Source organism: Sturnus vulgaris, chromosome 16, assembly GCF_052056855.1.
Source record: "Sturnus vulgaris isolate bStuVul1 chromosome 16, bStuVul1.hap1, whole genome shotgun sequence".
In the NCBI taxonomy this organism is placed as follows: domain Eukaryota; kingdom Metazoa; phylum Chordata; class Aves; order Passeriformes; family Sturnidae; genus Sturnus; species Sturnus vulgaris.
Window position 1 is genome coordinate 4,578,058 of NC_142258.1, and position 20,073 is coordinate 4,598,130.

The 20,073-nt window shown below is 40.4% G+C and overlaps 1 protein-coding gene across 5 annotated transcripts in view; it reads left to right on the forward strand.

The window, feature by feature from the left end:
• MAD1L1 (mitotic arrest deficient 1 like 1) overlaps window positions 1-20,073 on the forward strand; it is a 346,624-nt gene that overhangs the window by 5,371 nt on the left and 321,180 nt on the right. For 4 of the 5 annotated variants that reach the window (XM_014870221.2, XM_088174320.1, XM_088174318.1 and 1 more), the window contains exons 5-9: window positions 399-523; window positions 1,209-1,290; window positions 2,389-2,519; window positions 3,650-3,764; window positions 4,300-4,361. In XM_014870221.2, coding sequence (XP_014725707.2) covers window positions 399-523; window positions 1,209-1,290; window positions 2,389-2,519; window positions 3,650-3,764; window positions 4,300-4,361 — 515 coding nt within the window. Of the gene's footprint in view, window positions 1-398; window positions 524-1,208; window positions 1,291-2,388; window positions 2,520-3,649; window positions 3,765-4,299; window positions 4,362-7,244; window positions 7,348-20,073 lie in introns of those variants that run through there. The other variant, XM_088174322.1, reaches the window with a different exon arrangement.

A 20,073-nucleotide genomic window follows, 5' to 3' on the forward strand; every position in this document is an offset into this window, starting at 1 on the left:
ATGGAATGTTTTGAGATATTTCTCTTTCTCTGTTACAGGGAGCTGAGTAATGGCTATTGGAAACAAACCTGTGAGCTTTTCTTTAGAGTTAATATATTTAGAAAAATACATAATCTAACTTTAAAGTTTGATATTTTTCATGCCAGTTTGAGGTCACATGTTTAAGAGATTACGTAAATGACAATTTGGATGGCAAATGAAAGTGCAGAATTATTTTCTCTTGCGTTTATTTGAGGTAGGTTTGCAGGTCTGAAGGTTTGCAAGAGTGTGGGATTGTTTCTAAGATTGTGTTAATACTTTTTGGTTGGAAATTATTTCTGTCACCATCCGTAATATCCGGCTTGGAGAGTCACAGCCTTGTGTGTTTATGCTTTTTTTTTCTCTCCCTCTTTATTCAGACAATCACTGTATTAAAAGGAAAAATATCAGAGCTGCAATGGAATATAATGAACCAAGAGATGCAGATGACAAGCCAAGATTCTCAGAAGCAGGAACTGATGGAGCAGCTGGATATTGAAAAAAAGTAAGCAAGGGATGAATGACTGTAGGGAGAAAAAGGCAAACACAACTTCAGTCTTGTGCAGCTGTCATCACTCAGAAAACTTTCAACAGCGTTTGATTTCTGCTCTTCAAAGGGGTTCTTTGATCTGGGTGTGCAGGTTGTAACTGTTGTTTGAAACCAATTCTGAGGTGCAATTTTAATTGTACCTTGAGGAAAAAAACCCACAAACTTGAGCTTTAAATCTCAGTGATGTTTCATGTTCCAGGAACAGAAGGCACATGGATGGGAAAGGCTGATCTGAACTTTATGAACTGTACAGAAATATCAAACCTTAAATCATAGTGGAGGGGTAATTGAAAGTTACAAGTATGTTTTTCCTTGCTTACTAAGTTCAGTTCCGTTTCAAAGTTGTGAAGTTTTATTTGCTCTGAGTGTATATTTGTTGTTCTCAGAGTTAAAGTGGCTTGATTTTCTTTTTTTGTATTTTTCTCAATATGCTTCTTTTTATTAAAATAAATGGTTACTTTTGTCTCTAAATTAGAGGGAGCTCATATGAGTGTGAGACTGAAAGAGAAAATGTTATATAAGAATAACACTTACTTTGTTAGTGCTGTTTGACTCTGTTGGTCAGAGACTTCTGAAGGTTGGTTGTTTCTGGTACCTGATTTCTGGGTGCTCAAGTGCCTCTTGTGTCTTCATCTAACAGGAAATGGCAGGAGGCAAGTCAGCAAATCCAGACACTCCAAGCAAGCCAGTCCTTACTGGTAGAATATGAACAGAAGATTAAGGTAAGAAACTTTGTGACCTATATAAAGCTTTAGATTTTAATCCCTTCAGTGGAAGAACAGAATGCTGCTTTTTAAAAAATTGGCTGTTGCAGAAGTAAAAGGTTAGTTTGTCATGTAAGTACCTGAGTTGGTTGCTAGCAGGAGTTGAACTTGGGTGGACCAGGCTGTCCACAATTAACTGTAACATGACACTTTGCCTTTGAAAAAAATCCTACTTTCTCTACAGAAAGGTGATTTGTATCCTTATGCAGTGCTCTGGAGGAATGCTTTTTTTGTCTTGTGCCACAAATTTGCTCTGTCAAAGACTGCTTCTAGAGTGATGTTTTTTTCAAATGGTGTGTGATGAGCCCCGCAGCTACAGCTACTGTCTGCTTCTCAGAAAATCCTTCCTCTACATTTGTGTTTAGAGAGTGCAATTACTTGTAAAGCTTTCAAAACGACACTAACTTAAATGCCAGTATAGAGATGCTTTTTGTGCTTCCAAATGAGCACATGGGTTGGTGGGAGTGTATCTTTTTAATTTGTATTGTCTTCCTGGCAGAGGTAGACGTGGAGAATTACTTTGGTTTGAGCAGTGCTGACAGTGGCATTGCTTTGCTCTAAAACCAACCTGATTGCCAGCAAGGGGAGACTTTCTCCATTAAAATGAAAAGATAGGAAACGGGATATAAGTCTGCAACACAGCTCTAAATTATTTGTTTTTTTTAGTGGAAAACCCCCTCAACATTTACCATAACGTTGAAATGCACATTTATGTTTCTTTCTGCACATAATTCTTGCAGGCCATTGAAATGCTTCCCTAGAGGACAAGAAAATCACAGATTTGGTTCAGTTGATAGAAGATCATTTTAATGAATAACTGAGTGCTTTTTGTAATGAACTTGGGGTAAGCATGTGTAGAGAAGAGACCAGCCCAGGTGTTACAAGTGCAACGAGAGTCATCCCTGCCTTGAGCATGGATTGGACCACATGACTGCCTGAGCTCCCTTCCAACTTCATTCAGGTCTTTGATTAGAGCTTGAAAGGTACAGTGCAGAAATAGCTCTTACAAATTCCAACTTACTCATTGTTATCCTGTTCTCCTCCGGTGTTTTCCAGGATCTGGAGCAGAAGTTGTCCCAGCAGGAACATGATGCTCTGATTGTCAAGAACATGAAGGCAGAGCTGGCTCGTTTCCCAAAAATGGAGCGAGAATTGCGCCAGCTCAGGGAGGAAAATGCCTACTTCAGGTGAAGGAAGAGCTCAGTTGTTGAGGGTTGTGTTCTTCTGCACATGCTACAGCTGCACTGCCTGCACTTTTACATCCCTCTTTAGTGTTTCCACATGGGAAAGCTCAGAAGGAAATATTTCATATAAACACTGCTCATTTCATAAGCAGTCGTGGTGCTTACTAGATGAGAGGATCTGACAAGATCTGAGACTCTTCTTGAACACAGGGGCCTCACAGAATGTGCATTCATTTGTTCTGGGTGGTGATTTTGGTTTGTTAGAATGAAATTCAGTGTTTAAAGGTAGTGATGAACTCCATACAGCTTAGAGAAAAGAATTTCCTGTAGGGAAAAGAGGCAGATGAATATTTCTTTAATAACTGGTTTTGCTTAGCTATTGTTACCACTGTTTTAAAGGCCTGTGGATACAGCATAATGTTTAGAAAGTGTCTTGTTTAAATTTCTAAGGCACTCTGATACAGCCATTGGTAGAGTAGGCTTTCTGGATTGTCAAAGTGGCAATCAATTTGGAAAATAAAATTAAATGCAATGTGAAATAAATAGCCTTAGTGTTGGATGCCTTTTTGTTGTTGCTTGTCTTTTTTTTACATGAGTCATATTGTCAACTTTATATTTTTTAAAAATTAAGTAATTTTCCTAGGTTTTGGTCTTGTAATTATTTAATTATAATTTAAAATTGTTTATCTTGGAATTTTTTCTCATGCATGTTTTTCTACACTGAAACATACCAACAGATTAAAGGTCATTTTTTTTGGTACAGTTTTATTTCACCCTTGTACACCTCTGTTGAGGTAAAACCAAGCAGTGCTCCAAAGCCCAGGTCTGTTCTGTTTGCTGTGTTCCAGTCAGACTGAAAAGCAGATTTCAGAGTCTTGTTACCCTTGTTTTGACAAATAGTAAAGCAGACACAAAGCTTCAGCTTCTTTGGGCATAATTAGGATGGTATTTAGAGTAGAAAAAAATCATTTCAATAAAGCTATATTTTTTTGTAGAAGTGGCTTTGCAGTGAAGGTTATAGAAGGGAGTCAGTTGAATGTCATGATTCCCTTGGGATTCCTCTATATCTGAAAGTTTGTGAAGGGGAATTGAGTTGCATGAATCTGTAGCAATTGTCTCTCTCTTCACCACAGGGAAATGAAGGAAAACAATGGTTTGCTTAAGGAGGAAGTGGAAGGTCTCCAAAGAAAACTGGAACGCTATGAGAAAGTCCAAGCACAGCTAGTGACTGTGGAATTGGAAAATGAGGTGAGGAGCTGGGAACATCTGGTGGATGAGCAGGAGTTTCCTTTATTGCCTGACTTTTAGGCTCTTCCTGTATTGTGTTACTTAGGATATGCTGCCTCCTTTAATTAATGGACTCAAACCAGACATTCCCAAACTGGAAAGTCAGCATGAGGGGAGTTACAGCAAGGAAGGTGTAAAAGGCAAAAGGTATCTCCTGTTCAGCTGGAGATTTGGTGTAAAGAATAATCTCATAGTGTCTATTTTAGCCTTGATGTTTCTCTTTTACTTTTCTTTTGCTGGAAAGACTTTTTCTGGCATCAAACTCTGTCTAGACATGGTAGTGTCAAACAGATGAGTGGTAAGAATCTTGATACTCAAGGCTGCAGAATGACAAACCAAAAATGCTGGATAAGATCAGGAAATCCACAGAAGGAGAAGGAATGACACTGACTTTGCATGGAGGATTATGAGAAAACTTTGGAAAGTGAGCTGTTCTAACTCTATGAAAGTTAGAACATGCATCTATGTCTAACTCTGCTTTTAATCTTTACTTTAGAAACTTCTGGGAAAATTGCAAAGCTGGGAGAAACTGGACCAGAGCACTGGCTTAAATATCAGGTATGTGCTCACAGCTCTGGAGGGAAGTGAGACTTTGAATCTTCTGACTGATTTCTTAAGTGTGTTGGCCATGCTTTCTTTCTGTCCCTTCTTCATGTGGACGCTCTTCTAGTACATTTTATTATATATGAGAAGAAAATAAGATGCACATTTTTTTAAAGTAACTTTGCGAACTAAGAAATGTTTTTCACCAAGTCACTTTGAGTAATATCTTTGAGACTGGGCATCAGTTTTGAATTCTTGGAACTTTTTGTGTATAGCTGCATTTTTGTTTACTTAGAGATTCCGCTTGCTTAATAAGTGAATTGCTAAGAATTTTAGATGTCCAGAGAAGAGAATGTGTGCTACTTGTGGCAAACTGTTGTAAACCTATTTCCTTTGAAATCTGGATATCAAAATTAGCTGCTAGACATGTTGTGACTTTCTTTCCCTAGAGCAGCTGAAGAAGCCTGACATCTGGAGCAGTGAACCAGATCTTTTAAGGTCCCTGTGTATGTGGTATAAAAGGCAGCTGGAAATAGTGGGATTTCTGTTAATTTTCTTCTGCTGCAGAAGGTGTTGGGTGTATGTATGAATCTTCTGTGTGCCATGTTCCAACATTGTTTTATTTTCTCTAAATATTTACAGTGTTATTACACGAGCAAAGGAGATGCTTCTTTGTAAATAATTGAAAGGAGCATCACCTTCCACACTGGGCCAAAGCTGAAATATGAACAGCAGGACCTCATCTTGCCAATTGTTTCTCCATTCCATTCATTCCACATCCTCAGCCACAGAGCTGTGTGTGCACACTGCTGGGATTGTTTGGAAATGCACATATGGTTTAGACACAGCACTGCTTCACCTAACAGATACTTGTGTTTCAACTTGGGAAAGCTCCCTTAATTTTCTCAGTGTTTTGTGTTTAATGAGGATAACAAACCTTTTCCAGAGTTGGTAGGTAGCATGCTTGAGGTTCCCTCCTGCACCTGCTGAAGATCCATACGTTTAGATGAAGATGGAATTATGCTAAGTCTCCTATGGTAAAGTATGGACAGAAATTGTAGGAATCCTTTTCACAAAACCTTTTGGAGTAAAAGCTTTTTACTTACCTCAAGCTGTTAAAGGTTTAACGAGGTAATTTCACAGTGGGAGAGAAATGGAACCAAGTGATTCTGCCTGTTGAAGTCTAATAACTCCTTCATTTAAAATCAGAATATTCACTGTGAAGTGCTAGTTTTGTGATTGGGCCATATTGTTTAGTGCTATTATTGGCACCTTCTACAGAAAGGGGAATTGCTCTTGAGGAAGATCATCTTTTCATGCAATTGGAGCAAGTGGGACTGGATGATTTCCCCCTCCCTCCCTTTTTGTTCTTTTTATATATTTTTTTTTTCTTGCTCAGACTTTTTACAGCCTGAATTACATTAATTTTTGGTGAGGGCAATGAATATGGTGAGAGATCTTTGTCCTGGATGGATCCTGGAGAATGGTGGAAGTGTGAGAGGAGTTAATTGCCCATCTCATTGTAGAAAAGAAACAAGAACAAGTTGACTGATTGTCCCAAAGAGCCAGAGCAATGTTCTGTTTACTAATAACTAGATAAGAAAGGGAAAAGGGAATAAATTAGGATTTCTCATCTTTTCTTATCAGGTTCTTTATTGGTACAGAGGATGTAAGGGAAGTGCATGCAGCGTGTGGTGTTTTAGGAGAGGATGATTTTTCATTTCCTCCAGCACTTCCACAGGGCTTGCTCAGTGTCTGCTCTCAGTGGTTTCTGTTCACTGATTGCCTGCTCCCAGTAGGCTTTTTGTCAGATTGGCTTATGATCAGCCCTTGCAGTGTAATTTCATGTAATAATACTTGGGAAGGAGGTGCAGCTTTCAGGAGTGTGGTGGTAATCCAGCTGTTTTTAGTAGTGGTCTCTTTTTGGTGACAATGGAAGAGAGTTTATAATGCTTCACCTTGTGGGGGGAAAACAAGTTAATTAACAGTTGACTCTGGCTAATCTTCTCTTTGCTCGTTCTGGATTCCACTTGTAAGCTCCTGGGTTTTTCTCTCTTCATAAACAGTGGAAACAAAAACTGCTGTAGCTCTATAGCAGAATATCCCTGTGCTGTACAGCTAGATAATAAAATAGGACTCATCATATGTGCTATATATGGTTCATATGTACACATGATAAATCTGTCATCTTTCTTGTATTCAGTTATATGTCCTTTGGATTTCTTGAGCTTTTTTATTGCCTTCCTTGCAGTATAGTTGGCTCTGGTTTTTATTGTGGATCTAGGTCTTTTTTTGTGTGTGTTACTGTTATGCTGCCAGGGGTTTTCATACATTTGTCATGTGTTGCTTTGACTTGGCATTTCTACTCTAGAATTGGTTTCAGCTGTAAAGGGAAAATCCACAAAACGTTAAATTCTTGTTCTGTGAGTAGAAAGTCTTATTTATTTTGGAATGTACTGTCCTATAGCAGGATATTTATACATGGCTTTTTTAGGACTGTTATTAGGAAAGGGTTGTGTTGAGAAAACAAGCTTCTTGTACTCTTGCCTCTCCAGGATGTGCAGATGTGGATTCTGTTTCTTCAAAATCTGAGATTTGAGTAACGGAGTTGTTGACAAACCATGTTAATCATGACACACTCGGTTGTTTTTTCAGCATTGGAGTTCTAGCTTACAGATATTTTCCAGGCAGTTCCTCTACTGCCGTTAAACAGGTAATCTATTTGAACAGAAAAACACTTTTGGGAGGTTTTGGGTGGCAGCGGCGGCTTTATTTGGGTGACAAAGCACAGAACTCACACGAGATGGCGCCCGCTGTCCTGCAGGGAAGGGAAGGAGCGGATTCAGCCCGGTGTGAATCCATCAGCCCTGGGAAGGGGCAGCTGATGTCAGGAAAACTCGTCATTGCTGCCGGCAGAACTTTTAAACTCTCTTTAATGCTGTCTGCATGCAGTCATCGTCTCCTTGCCCAGTCCTCCAGGCTGTAACTCGATATGAAAATGGTTTGTGCAGATTTCTCTAATGGAATATGAAGCAGTGTTTTTCTAACTGACTTTGTAAACTTCATGTTTACACCACGTATTCTTAATTTTGTCTTGTTTTAATAGGAGTTCTTCGCAGCCTGGCTCTTTTCTCCCCACCCCAAGCCTTAGAATTACATTCTTAGAGCAGCTCTGTTGTTGTTCTGCCTTTCCCTCTGCAGCATGCCCAAATAAAAAATGAGGGTGCTTGTTCTGTGAGCTATTAATCTAAATAAGCCTCTTTTGCTGCTGTTTGTCTGTGTTTGGTTGATATTGTTTTTGTCTTCTAATGAATTAGGCAAGTGATTTGCTATCTGTAAATAGATATACTCTGGAGTACTGGATGATGCAAAAAGATGTGCATCAGGTATTTGTTAAAGCTGAGGCAGTAACTCAGATACTGAAAGTACTGATAGCCATTGATAGCAGCTGACAAGGTTTAATGCTAAATTTGTCTTTGTGTTATTCCATAAGTAGCAGAAGATTACAAGTCTTGAAAGGTTGGAGTTGGGCTGAAGAGTTATACCAGTGGGTGAAGACTGCCAGGTGGGCCACAAGCAACTTCAGAGGAGTTTTAATCCAAGCTTTTTTTCTTTTTTGAGGTAATAAATAGTAATGTGTGATATAGGGTTTGGTTTTGTTTCTTTCTTATTTTGCTTGGAGTTTTTTATTAGTGGAAGTAATGTGTATAAGGTTTTTACAGATGCACCTGCTAGGCTCAAAGATCTTTGTATACAGAGCAGAATTATTTTATATTGGTGATCAGATATATTGATCATGGCCTACTTAAGTCAGTCTTTCCTTTCTGGAGCACTGTTTTCTGTTGCCATTGGTACTGTCAGCTCAGGCTTGGTGTTTATGTGTGGGAAAAACCAAAATATTTTGTTCATACAACTTTTCAGCAGCATTTCAGTTTTTTCCACCAGGGGCAAGGTGGGGGTCTCAGCTGTGTTTTTTTTCTGAAGGGCCATGGAATACAGAGTGGGAATTAGAGTGAGGCTGATGTGTCAGAAGAGAAGTGTTCTTGGACTCCTGTGTGCAGCTCAAAGACCCTGGCTGTGGGCTGGAGTGTTCTGAGTCGTGTCCCTCTGCAGTTCTGCTGTGAGGCAGATCTTGGCCCCCAGTGCTGATGGTGTGAGGCTGAGCCAGAGGCACTTGGGGTTCACTGAGTCAGGGTTTGGGGATGCCCACAGAGCCCTCCAGGTGAGTGAGTGCAGGTGGCTGCAGCAGTGGGATCTCCTGGGGCTGCTGTGGCTGTTGGGGGAGCTGGCTGGCCAGGGCCAAGTGCACGTTTGGCAGGAATTTGGGCCAGTGCTGAGGGACCATTTCCCTTGGTGGAGCTGCCAGCTGCAGACAGCAGACACTGATCTGCTGACCTGTCGCCTCCAGCCAAAGAAGTGAACCTGGCAATGCTGACCTGGTTTTCTTTCTGAAACATCTGTGGGCTGGCTGGCTGACAGATCTTGGGGACTAACTTCCTGCAGTGTCTGAGACCAATTAAGAAGAGGAGATAGTGTGAATGTGTATGCATTTCCTCTCTAAGAAAGGGTTTAATTAAGTGGCGAGCATCTCTATTTAGTACAGTGGTTTGCACAGTTGTAATTCGTAATTACCCAGGTGCTACACTCAGTACGGGAAGTCCTTCTATGCACATTCTGCTTTTGGAGCTGGGGGAAGGGAGGAGAGAGGGAGGGAAAGGGGAATCGGATTTCTTGATTCTGCATTTAGTGGTGGATTAGTGCTCTTTTTTTCAGTGAATAGAAGTAAAAGGAGAATATTGGAGTTCTCTACTTTCCTTTTTGAATCTTGATTAACTATGCTTAGCTACTGTGCGCTCTCTTCCATCCAAGGCATTGAATATCTTTGCAGTAGTGAATGAAGCTCGTAATCTTTTCCTTTCTCACAAGGTAGTAATTTGTCTTTCTCTGAATGTCCATTATGAGTAAGTGGTTACTGTTTTTTAAAAAAAAAACCTGTTGACAGATATATGAAGTAGTGCATGTTGAAATAATTTGAATTACTCATGTTACTCTGGATACTTAATTAACTGCAACCAATCAAGACAAGGCTGAGGGTTATTGTTGCTGGTTCCAGTAATGCCATAATTCTGGCATGATCATTCCATGGTGGAGCAAATATTTTTATGGGATAGCATATTGTAGCCCTGTGGTCTTCTGTCACCAAGCAAGAAATCAGTCTAATTAAAAGCATTTGGTGCTGTCTCCCCTCTGTAACTGTACCATTGACCTGAACTACAGTGCTAATTTCTTTGTTGGGGAGGGTGAGGAGTTTGGTTTGTGTGGGTTGGCACTGGGTTGGCACCCTCAGCTTTAGAGCTTTGTCCCTAATTGGAGGAGAAAATTAGGATTAGCATAGTATGAGGATATTGAAGCTTCATGTTCTATGTCTCTAGTTTTTCATAAATAGTTGTAATTTATGATCTGTGAACAGACTGACTGCTGTTTACAAGATTCCCAGTATAAAACAAACTGTCTCCTCACAGTGGGAATTCCAGGGCACCCAATAGGGAGATAAATGCTGCGTAGGGGGAACAAGTAATTAAAAACCACCACAAACAAGCATCAAAAACCAAAACAACAACCAGACAGCACTGTGCTTGTTAGAGAAACTTTTATTGTTAGGAGATCTCAGTTTACCTCATGGATGGATTATCTGCTGTTGTCCTGTACAGGCACAGTACTGCATTTTACTGTTACTTTTTTGCCTTCTACTGAAGGTGAAGGTTTGGGAAATGCTAAAGAATTCACTTTCTTCATTCACCAATGTATGCAGGTTGCTAATAGTCCCTCAAATGCTTCAGAATAGGGCTTTCTCCTGGCTTCTGCACAAGGATTAATATTGAGTTTAATATTGATTTATATTTGAATATAATATTTAATATTGAATTTCCCTTGCATTGTTCTGCCAGGACGAGTTAGCTCCAGTTTAGAGCTGCTCTGTCATTCCAGTCTCATCTGGAGCTTCTGACTCCAGTGTCTGTCTCTGTTCCTACCTGGTACCTTCTGGTTCTGTGAACTCTGCAGCTGAAAGAGGTGTCCCTGCAGAGCAGAAAAGCAATCTGAAATGGGAAACACCAATCCCATTCCTGATCTGCTCCCTCATCAGGTCTCCTGTGTTGGTGCATAAATGGTTGTGCTGTTCCAAAGCAGGGCAGGGGGATGTGGCAGTGAGCAGGCAGGGTTGGAAGGGATGATGAGGGTAATCATTGTGTTTATATAGAAATAAACACGTGCTCAGTATCTGGAGGACTTAGTGTGTGTGAAAGATGGAAGCACTGCCTCAGCAGTGTTTAACTGCTTCTTGAGGGGGAAGTGCCTGAGCAGTTCCAAAGGGCATCTTTGGCTTTAGAGTGAGGTGCAAGTTTAAAGAGAAAACTATGTGTGGTTGTCTTACACTAATGGTGGAACTGCTGAAGCCACAAATTTTTACATAGAGAAGTCTTGGAGGAAGTTGTCACCTGTTGAATGTGACATGCAGCATATGCTGGAGGACTGCCCTAAGGTTTTTATTCTTCATTATTCTGTTGTGTTGTTTTAAAATGGACATTATTCTTCACTTTCCACGCTGCCTTAGGTTTTAGCTTTCCATGCCAGAACACTTGCTGTGCCTCGTGGGGAGAAAATGCTCCTTTTGTAATCTCAAATTCTGAAGCTCCAGGCTACAGAAAAGTCAGATGCAATTTGGGGAGCCTTCAGTCCCTGTTTGGGTGTTGGGAGTAATGCATTTAAATGTGATTTAAATATGTGCTTAGAAGTGTGATGTCAAATCTGTACTTTAACCAGAGTTTAGTATTTTCCATTCTCTTGGGGATTATCCACTTAGTTTTAATAAAGCAAACATATTTCATAGATATCTTTAAGTTGTAGGTCTGTGTTTTACAGTTCTTCACTGAAATGGCAAAACTTCTGCCAGACTTTCCTATCTGATAGTAATTTTCTCCAAAGAACACTGTACTTATCTCTGATGTTAAAAAATATTAGTGTTCTTTCTCCTTTGCCATTACTGCTTTTATTTCCATTTGAATATATCAGAGTAATAAGTCTGGAGGCTAAAGGAGAGATAGGAAGAGTGTAAAATAAAGCAGATGAGCACCTGACATTGAGGCAAAGCAAGGCTGTAATGTATAATCAGATAATCAGAGTGAGAAGTAAGCAAGCTCAGATCAAAACTATATCTGTCCTTGCTTTGCATTTCAAAGCTCTGGGAACAGTTCAAGAGATTGTCTTCCCAGGATCACAGATCTGGCATTCTGGAGACAGAAAAAGCTGTTAAGCAATAGCTTAGCACTTTGTCCATCTTTGGGGAAGGATGATTTGGGGAACTTGAGAAGTTTGAGTACAAGAACTGTGTGGAGAGTATTTAAGAAATGTGTGCTGGTGTTTTGTGCTCCATAGCAGGTGTTTGATTTGCCATGGGGGGCTCACCAGTCAGACACTTCATTTTGAGCTGTTCTTGCCAGTATTCTTTGACACTGTTGGAAGACAGTTGGGTAGAAGTTGCTTGGCTTCTTGCAGCATGTAGTGACCCATGTTATGTGTAAATGGCTTGAACTTCACTGCTCACTCTTCTGTGAAGGAGAAGCTTTCAGAAGTACAGACACTTAGAAAGAGCCATTTTCATTGCATTAGGCAGTCCTGTTTGCCTTAAAGTGAAATTATCATTTAAATAGCAGAGACTAATCAGCAAGGGGATGGTTTGCTCCTGTCAGACAGCTCAAATGCTTGTGCTTGATTTTTATTCAGCCTATCATTTGATCGCTTCCAAAACCCAATAACCACTATCATCTCCAGCTCAGTTTTAATTTTACCTTTCCATTTCCATTTTAGCATCTTTCAGTATTTCAGCTCTAAATTTTAAGCTGGGGCTGTCGACATGCTCTGCCTCTCCTCTCCCTTAGATATGCAGTGCATTATCCCTCACTTACCCCCCAAGTTCAGCTTTTGCAGGGAAACTTTTAAGCAAAAATGCACATCCCATACATGCATATTGGGAATGGTTTTGTTTTAGCATAGCAATGCCTCTTTCAAAACTCCTCTAAATGCAGAGGCCTTTTTTGAACAGAAGCAAAACAAAAATGCTTCAGTAAGGGTTCAAACTCTTGTATGCTGCTCCCCTGAACTCCTGGGCATGGCCTTTAACTACAGGGCAAGGAATCTCCCTTCTTCATTGGATCAAGGAGTACCAAGATGGATTGTGCCAGACTGATGTAACAGCTTTCTTTGTCTAAGGAATTGATTATCTTACCAAATAAATCACAATAAATTTTATTTCTTTGAACTGCACTGAAACAGGAACCGTTTGGGAAAGTATAAACCATGGGGGAGAAGATGGAAATTAATAGAATTATAGGATGTATAGGAGTTGTTTAAACAGGGATAGATTCAGTATTGTTGAAAGGAAAATGCAAGGATAAGTAGAATTCCTCTAAGATTAGCCTTAGGATCTGCTTTATTTAGTATTTCTATTAATGGTTTTGGTGCAAAAATTTGGTGTGTGCTGATAAAACTTGGCTAATGATGCCAAGTTCAGAGATTCATAAATACACAAAAGCTGGATATGCAGAACTGAATGACCCTAAGGATTAGAGTGCAGAAATGGGACAAAATTCAATGAAACAAAGCTCAATGCTCCATGGAATTGGGAGCTGAATACAAACTTCCTTTGGAAAACGAAGCACATGCAGTGGAAAGGACCAGAAGGGCTGTGTGCTTGTTCCAATGGCTGTTCATTCTCACACAGGGGATGCACCAGGAGAAAAATTGCCATGGAGGTGAAAGCTTTCAAGTGTCTTGGGAGATGTTTCTTGAGAGCTCTGGTCAGCCAGTGTGGAAGAAGATAGTGGGGGATGCAGCAGGTGGCTGGAGGGAGCCTGGGAGCCCACTGAGTGTGGAATGGAACAGCCTCTGGCAGAGTCTGGTGAGAGATGTAATTGCTGCCAAGAAATTCATGGATAGAAGGGAGGAGAAGGAAGGGGGATCCATACTGGTGAGAAATGCCTCCAGCTATCCTTAAGGCTTGCACTGGCATTTAAATCAAATTTCTGTAATGCTGCCATGAATACAGTTACAAGGAGGTTGTTACTTTTAGAAAGACTAAAGTTCTGAATGCAGCTTCCAGTGGAGTCAAAGGTATCCAAATTACTGCTCTGCAGGGTTATGGAAGAGATGAGTTCAAATAGCAAAGGACTAGACAGGACCTAAACTAGAAGGTTCTTTTCAGTCCCACTTTCATTTGAAATGTGTGTGTGCCAATCTGTAAACAACGGGATGTACTCAAGAGTTGGAAGAGGGCACAATATATTTTAATTTGGAATTGCAGGCTTTATTTAATACCAGGGTTCTGAAAACTGGAGATGAGGGAGTGAGGGTTAGTGAGTAAAAGCAGATCATGCCCATCTTTCTGCCCATGCAGAGCAAAGCCTTTGGACAGGAACATGAAGTGTGAGAGCAGCTGACCTTTGTTCATACTGAGAAATAAGCAGTTTGCTGAAAAACGCACTGAACTATTAAGAAGAGCTTATCTATCAGTGCTGATAAGACTGAAATATGATTTGTATGGCCAGAGAAGCTTTTCTGAGTGTGTTTGGTGCAGGTTATCTTGATGGTGTTTTGAGAATGACTCACTCCTGGTTGGTGCTTAACCTCATCAGTGCCTAGAGCACGGATTCCTGCTTCTGAGGGTAGCTGGGGGGGGGCTGCTTTAATCATCTGTCTTTGGTTTGTCATCAGTGCAGTGAGGAGGTCCGTGCTGGATTGGCCAGGAAAGGTCTAATTTTCAGTTCTAATTGTACCTAACTTTTGCAAACATTTCGTATTTCCAAATGTGACAGCATAGTGACATCAATGTGGGGCAGGAGGAAATTGGAAATGTATGAACATTACAGTACTGCAGCTTTTTAGCATTGTTAAAATGCTCCTGCTCTGACAAGCTTGCTTACATGCCCTGTGAAGAGATTATGTAAGCTTTGTCCTGAACTTCCAATCTGTCCTCCCTTGGGACTGCTTTCCCAATGAATATTTTTGAGGAAAGCTTATCTTTACCTGGGTTATAGTCTCCTTCCTCACAAGCTCCTTTATTAAAGGGAATATTCTTGTAAATATACCTTTGTCCATGCATTGCTTGGAAAGAGTAAAATTCAGGTGGTTTGGAGTAGCAAAAGCACAGCACAGTATTTTCAAACGTTTCTTAAAGGGCACAGTGAACTTGAAATGTTAGTGAGTTAAAAGATTAATGTGATAAATGCCTCAAGGTTCTCTTGAACTAGCTGTGATTATGTAAGTGTTGTTTGCTACTTTAAAATAACTCATAGCATGGAAATTAGCATGGTGGATTGGATTATTTACTCACCCATTTCTGGTCAGTGCCAGTGCTATCTTGGGCTAGATAGAAAAATCCAGAGTAACGTGCAAGACCTGAAGCAGATTTATTTTTAGAATGAAAGTTTGTTAATGCTCATCAGTATGAATTTTAAATAAGCATAAAGATTTTTAGTTGGTGCCCTCTATCCCTTTTAAAAGTAAAGACTCTTGCAGTTTGGAGCTCTTATGTGTTATGTGCATAGAATAAATAGAAAAATGTTTTGCTTTCAGCTATAATCTTTCTTATTTGAAACAATATTCAACAAAGTTCTAAAGTATTAGAAGTGAACTTCCTAAATTGTAGCTGTTTATATAAATGATGCCTTTTTCTGTTTGAGACAAAATGAAAAGTGTTTTTTGTCTTAACCTACAAAGCCCACAGCCTGAAGTGAGCTGCCTGAATGAGAGCAAACACTGCATTGGGCTGGCAAGGGGACTGGGGCTGGGATAACTGCAAAGATTCCCATTTTGGAAAGATGGGAAGTGTTGGGGGTTGAGTAGGTCCCTGTGTTTAGTGAACACCCAGAATCAGTGTCTGGGGGTTGTTTTCAAAATGCTGACCTGTGTACCTGAAATAAGAGCTCAGGGCTCCTGCTTTCAAATGCAGCTCTCAGTGGGGTTAGAGCTGCTTGTAGGAAATGGAGCCAGGCCTGCTGAGCAGAAAGGAGATAAAAGATGACAACTCTGCCACTTAGCCAAGGCAGGTAAGAGGTGGAGGTGCCTGGGACCTTCTCTCCCTCCCTTCCACTGATGTACAATTCTAGGAGTGCATTGGCAAAGCTTATTTTTTCAAAAAGATGTTCTGCACATATTTTGGTCATCACCTTGCAGCAAAATGTTTTTTTTTTTTCTAATGAAGTCACGTCCTGCAGAATGGTGTTCTTGTAAGAATATGATCCATTTTGAACAGTGTGTTGGAAACCTCAGCAGCAGTGAGGCTGCTCTCAACTTTTGTTGCCTCTTGCTCTAAGCAGGAGCAGATCTGTCACAGAGCCTAACCTTCCAGCACAGGCAGAGTTTTGGCTTTTCTAGAAATGTGTTGATTCAGATTTCAAGTATCTCTTCTCTGCTGTTTTAGTTCCTCTTAGACTCAGTCCTTACTCACTCCCTTTCTCTGCATTATTCGCAACTCTCTTGTCAGCAGAGTTAACAATTTCTGTGTCTCTGCAGGGAGTAATGGGCAGCTATTGCAAGAACCATTTTCTGGCACAAGTTGTTCTTGTTGTAATTGCTTTTGAATTCTTATTACTTGTTTAAACTGTCTTCCAGAGATAGTCTGATATGAACAGTGTAGTAAAAGGGAAGATAAATCTTTTGAGTAGGAAGAAATATGAAATTCTGGATTTATTTGAGTTATTCCCTGCTGACCAAGTTGATTTATTTTCTCTTTTAATGAAACAGTCATCCTCTTGCTGTGATATACATCAAGCTCTTCAGTGATGGCTTGAAATCCTGCTAACTTTTCTAAGGAGGGCAGAAATGGGGTATCAGGCTTTGACTGAGAATATGTTCAGTATCTGCATCCTCAGGTAGAGAAGTCAGCTGTTCATCCAGCTACCTGGGACAGCTTTTGGGAATACTTCACAGCTCTGCTCTTGGCTCGATCAGAAGATGATGCTTTAACCTAGTGTTAGGAGTTTTGTGTAGTCAGTTTTGCTACTGTTTGCAAATGACATTTGACTCGGTGCTCTTTGTACTCCCAGAGATAAGGCTTTGTGGCTTCAGGTGCTTTTCTGCAAATGTAGCAGCCAAGGTGGATGGCATCAAGCCTATTTTGTGACAAGCCTTTCATTTAGATCTGATGGTTTCCAGTGTGACTTTGGCAAAGGCATCACCTGCCTTCTGGAGAGCTGGCCCACTTGTCAAGGTCACACAACACCTTTTGGCTCACCTGTCTGCAAGTACCTGGCAAGGGGAAATGCAATTGACACTTGGTAATAAGTGATATATTTGCAAGGCTGGTGGAGAGGAAGATTGAAAAAAAATGCTCTGAATTATTATTTTTTTTCTAATTGAGTAGACATAGGTCTTGGAAATACATATGCTCCTGCCTGGATGGCTTGTGACATCTGCTAAAGATAAACATGTTCTTTTTCAATGTCATTTGACTGTAGTTAGATAGTTAAAATAGCTTTTTCTTTTCCAGAAATACCTGTCTGGGTTTTGTATTCTGTTCTTCTCAGTGGTGTTGTGTCCAGGTCAGCAGATTTTCACAGATTTGTAGAATATCAGGTTGGAAGAGACCTCAAGGTTCAGCCTTTCCTGACAAAAGCATGGTGTGGACAAGATGGCCCAGCACTGGGCTTAAAAGTGTCCAGTGTTGGAGGAAAGTTTAGGTAAACCCTTGACCAATATACATCATGAAAACCTAAACCAGAATGTCTGAATCTACAGCATAGTTGTTTACCAGAAATGACTTTCATATTCTGGTACCCATGTGATGTTAATAACTGTCAGAGACATCTGATACACAATGTTAAAAGAACTGCATTTTTGTGTCTAAGGTTGTCAGGGCTACAAAATTAAGTGTTTGGCCCTACAGAATTCAAGCATCAGACAGTTACCAAGTTTTAGCATCTGTATCAGTTCCTGGCTTTTGTCAGGGAGAATGGGTTGCATTTGGTATTTGGTAAGTTGGGATCCAGTTCTATGGTGTGACTAAATCATTACATGGAATTTGATGGAACCATATCTGGCAAGAATCTTGCTGACAGCCTCAAGTTTGTACGTGGGTTTTTATAGTTTAAAGGAGTTGTCTCTCACTAGGTTGTTTCTTATAATTTTCTGTGCTTAGTAATTTGGAATTGTTAGGTTTGTATATGCTGTCCCCTGCATTTTCCCTCCTTGCTGTGCCAGGGGAGTGAGGACTGAGCTGAAACAAGAAGGAAATAACCACCTTGTCCTCCTCCACACACTGCTGCATTTGTCAGAGGCAGCTCAAGGGCTCAGGTTGTCCTGCTGTTGTGGAGGAGCTGCAGTTCTCTTCTGTCTGAACAATAAGCTTTGTATCTATTTGTACAGTAATGAACCACTTTTGTTTCCTTCAGGAACCTGCTCTGCTGTCTGGAGCGTTTCCATTTACAGACAACCCTTGCCAAATTAATTTTATTTAATTATCTCCCAGGGCTAAGCTTGAATACATTTTGTGTTAAATTCACCGTTTCTCCCTCTTCTGAACGAAATGGACTTAATATCCTTGTTAAAATCTGATTAAAACTAAAATTGAGTTTTTTGAAGTCTGATTATCCCATGAAATGGAATTTTTAAACCTAATTATGAATGGATTTGCATACATTCTTAGCACCATTGAAAAGAAAGTTGAAATAAATTTATTAATGAAATCTTCCTCTGCTGTCTCTTTGGGCCATGGCGATTGCTGGAGAATGAGGGAGAAGGAAGGCAGCCGAGAATGAAAACTCCCCCTCTTTTGAAATATACTCTCTCCCCTCCCAATTAATTCCAGAGCTGTTTTGACCCTGTCTCATTTTTATTCTTCCCTGCCACACAGCCCAATTTAGGTAATTGACGGCCTTGCCTTTCAGAGGGTAACTACACAGTTGAGCTGGTTTCATGCATTTAAAGCCTTTGTGCTTTCTGAAGGGAGGATGTAGTGGGCAACTTTTGTTTCCACTATTATGTTCTTTCTCTCTTTGCTGAGGTAGCCCTGACACCTAATCAATAGGCATCTCTCGTTTCTCCTTCCCGAGGAGCTGTATATTGGAGCGTTTGTTTTAAACCTGCTAAAAAATGGATAGTTTGACAGATTCTGGTGAATGTGCACATGGAAATTGGGATTGTTTATGTAGTTCCCTGGGTTTGCAGCAGGAATGTTTCTTTGTAGGATATATTTGAATCTCTCAGTACAGTAATTGTGCCCATCCCTTGAGGATTTTGCCAGTTCTCTCTGGGAAAGGTGTGCCAGTGAAGGATGTGTCTGCTGGTCTGACTTGCTGCAGAGGGCAGCAGGATGCCTGTGCAGGGAGGTGTTGGTTTTATGTGGAGGCTCCTACTTGTTAAACCTTTCTGTGTGTTTCTTGCACTGATTGAAGAGTTCATCTCCTTATGTGAAAGGTACAACATGAAGGTGTCTTTCTTATTTTTCAGCCAGTCATCCTCTTGCCCAGACTTACAAAACTCTCTTTACCTGTTTAAGCGTTAATTACGAAATTTTTAACAATGTCTTCTCTCTACCATGTGCTGTGTGCAGATTTCTTTTTTCTTGTTAAAAGAATATAGTAAATGTGGTAGAAAAAGGATGTTTTGGCAGTTCAGAAATCCTGGTCTTGATACATGACTCTGCAAAGAGTAAATGCTCAGCATGTGGCCAAGCGTTCTGTAAGCATTTGCATTTGCAAAGTTGCTTTCAAGTACAGGGGGACTTGTTTTCTATTTGCCTTTGTGCTTTCATTTTAATCCTGTCTCTGCACAGGTTTAGTACTAAACCAAGTGGTGGTATCAAGTTCTACAAGAAATGTGGATTTCTGGTGCTGTTTCTTTGGGGTGCCTCTGAAGTGGGGAGATGTGTGAGAGAAGCTGTGGCTCAGCAGAAGAAGGAGAGTTGAGCTGAGATTTGAGAATATTTTCAGCTGATGTGCTCAGGTTATAAACTAGAATGGTTGAAGTAAATTAAAAATTTTCTTGGTGATGTAACAGGAAAACTTGAGAATTCAGATAAGCTTTGGAGGAAAGCACCTAACTGAGGGAGCTCTGCACCAGCCACTTAAAATTATTTCGTGGTTTAATGGTTGCAGTTTCATTTGTGCTTTCTGAAACTTGTTCAAAGACAGGTTTAGCATCTCAGGTACTTAATAGTTGCTGTATAAACTGGACTACCTTGCAGTATCTTCCCAATCAAGTTCCAGTGAAATCTGAGGAGCTGGGAATATCTGGTGCACCTTTTCCTCAATTGTGGAGCTGTTGTACAAAGCTGCGGTCACACCAGCAGTGAGCAGGATCTGGAAGCTGAAGATCCCAGAGAAGCCAGGAGGAGATCTCCAGGAGGGTGGATGTTTTGAAGATTTTGGAAAGGCTGTTTAATTCTTTTATTCTTCCCTGGTTGGTTCTGTAGCACCCATTTACTAAAAAAAGGAAAAGTGGCTGGTTTATGGGTAGTCCTGTATCATACAGCATGATGAAGCAAGATCTTGAAGGTAAATGTGAATGAAAGGAAGTATGTGAAAGTGGTGTGAAAACAGGGTGTTTGTTTCTTTTAGCAGAGAGAATAGGAGCTTTCTCTTCTGTGGATACATTTCAGACTTAGCCAGTGTTTATCATCTAATCTTGTTAGAGCCTCCCCCAGCAGCTTCAGGCATTGCAAGTGTTCAAAGCT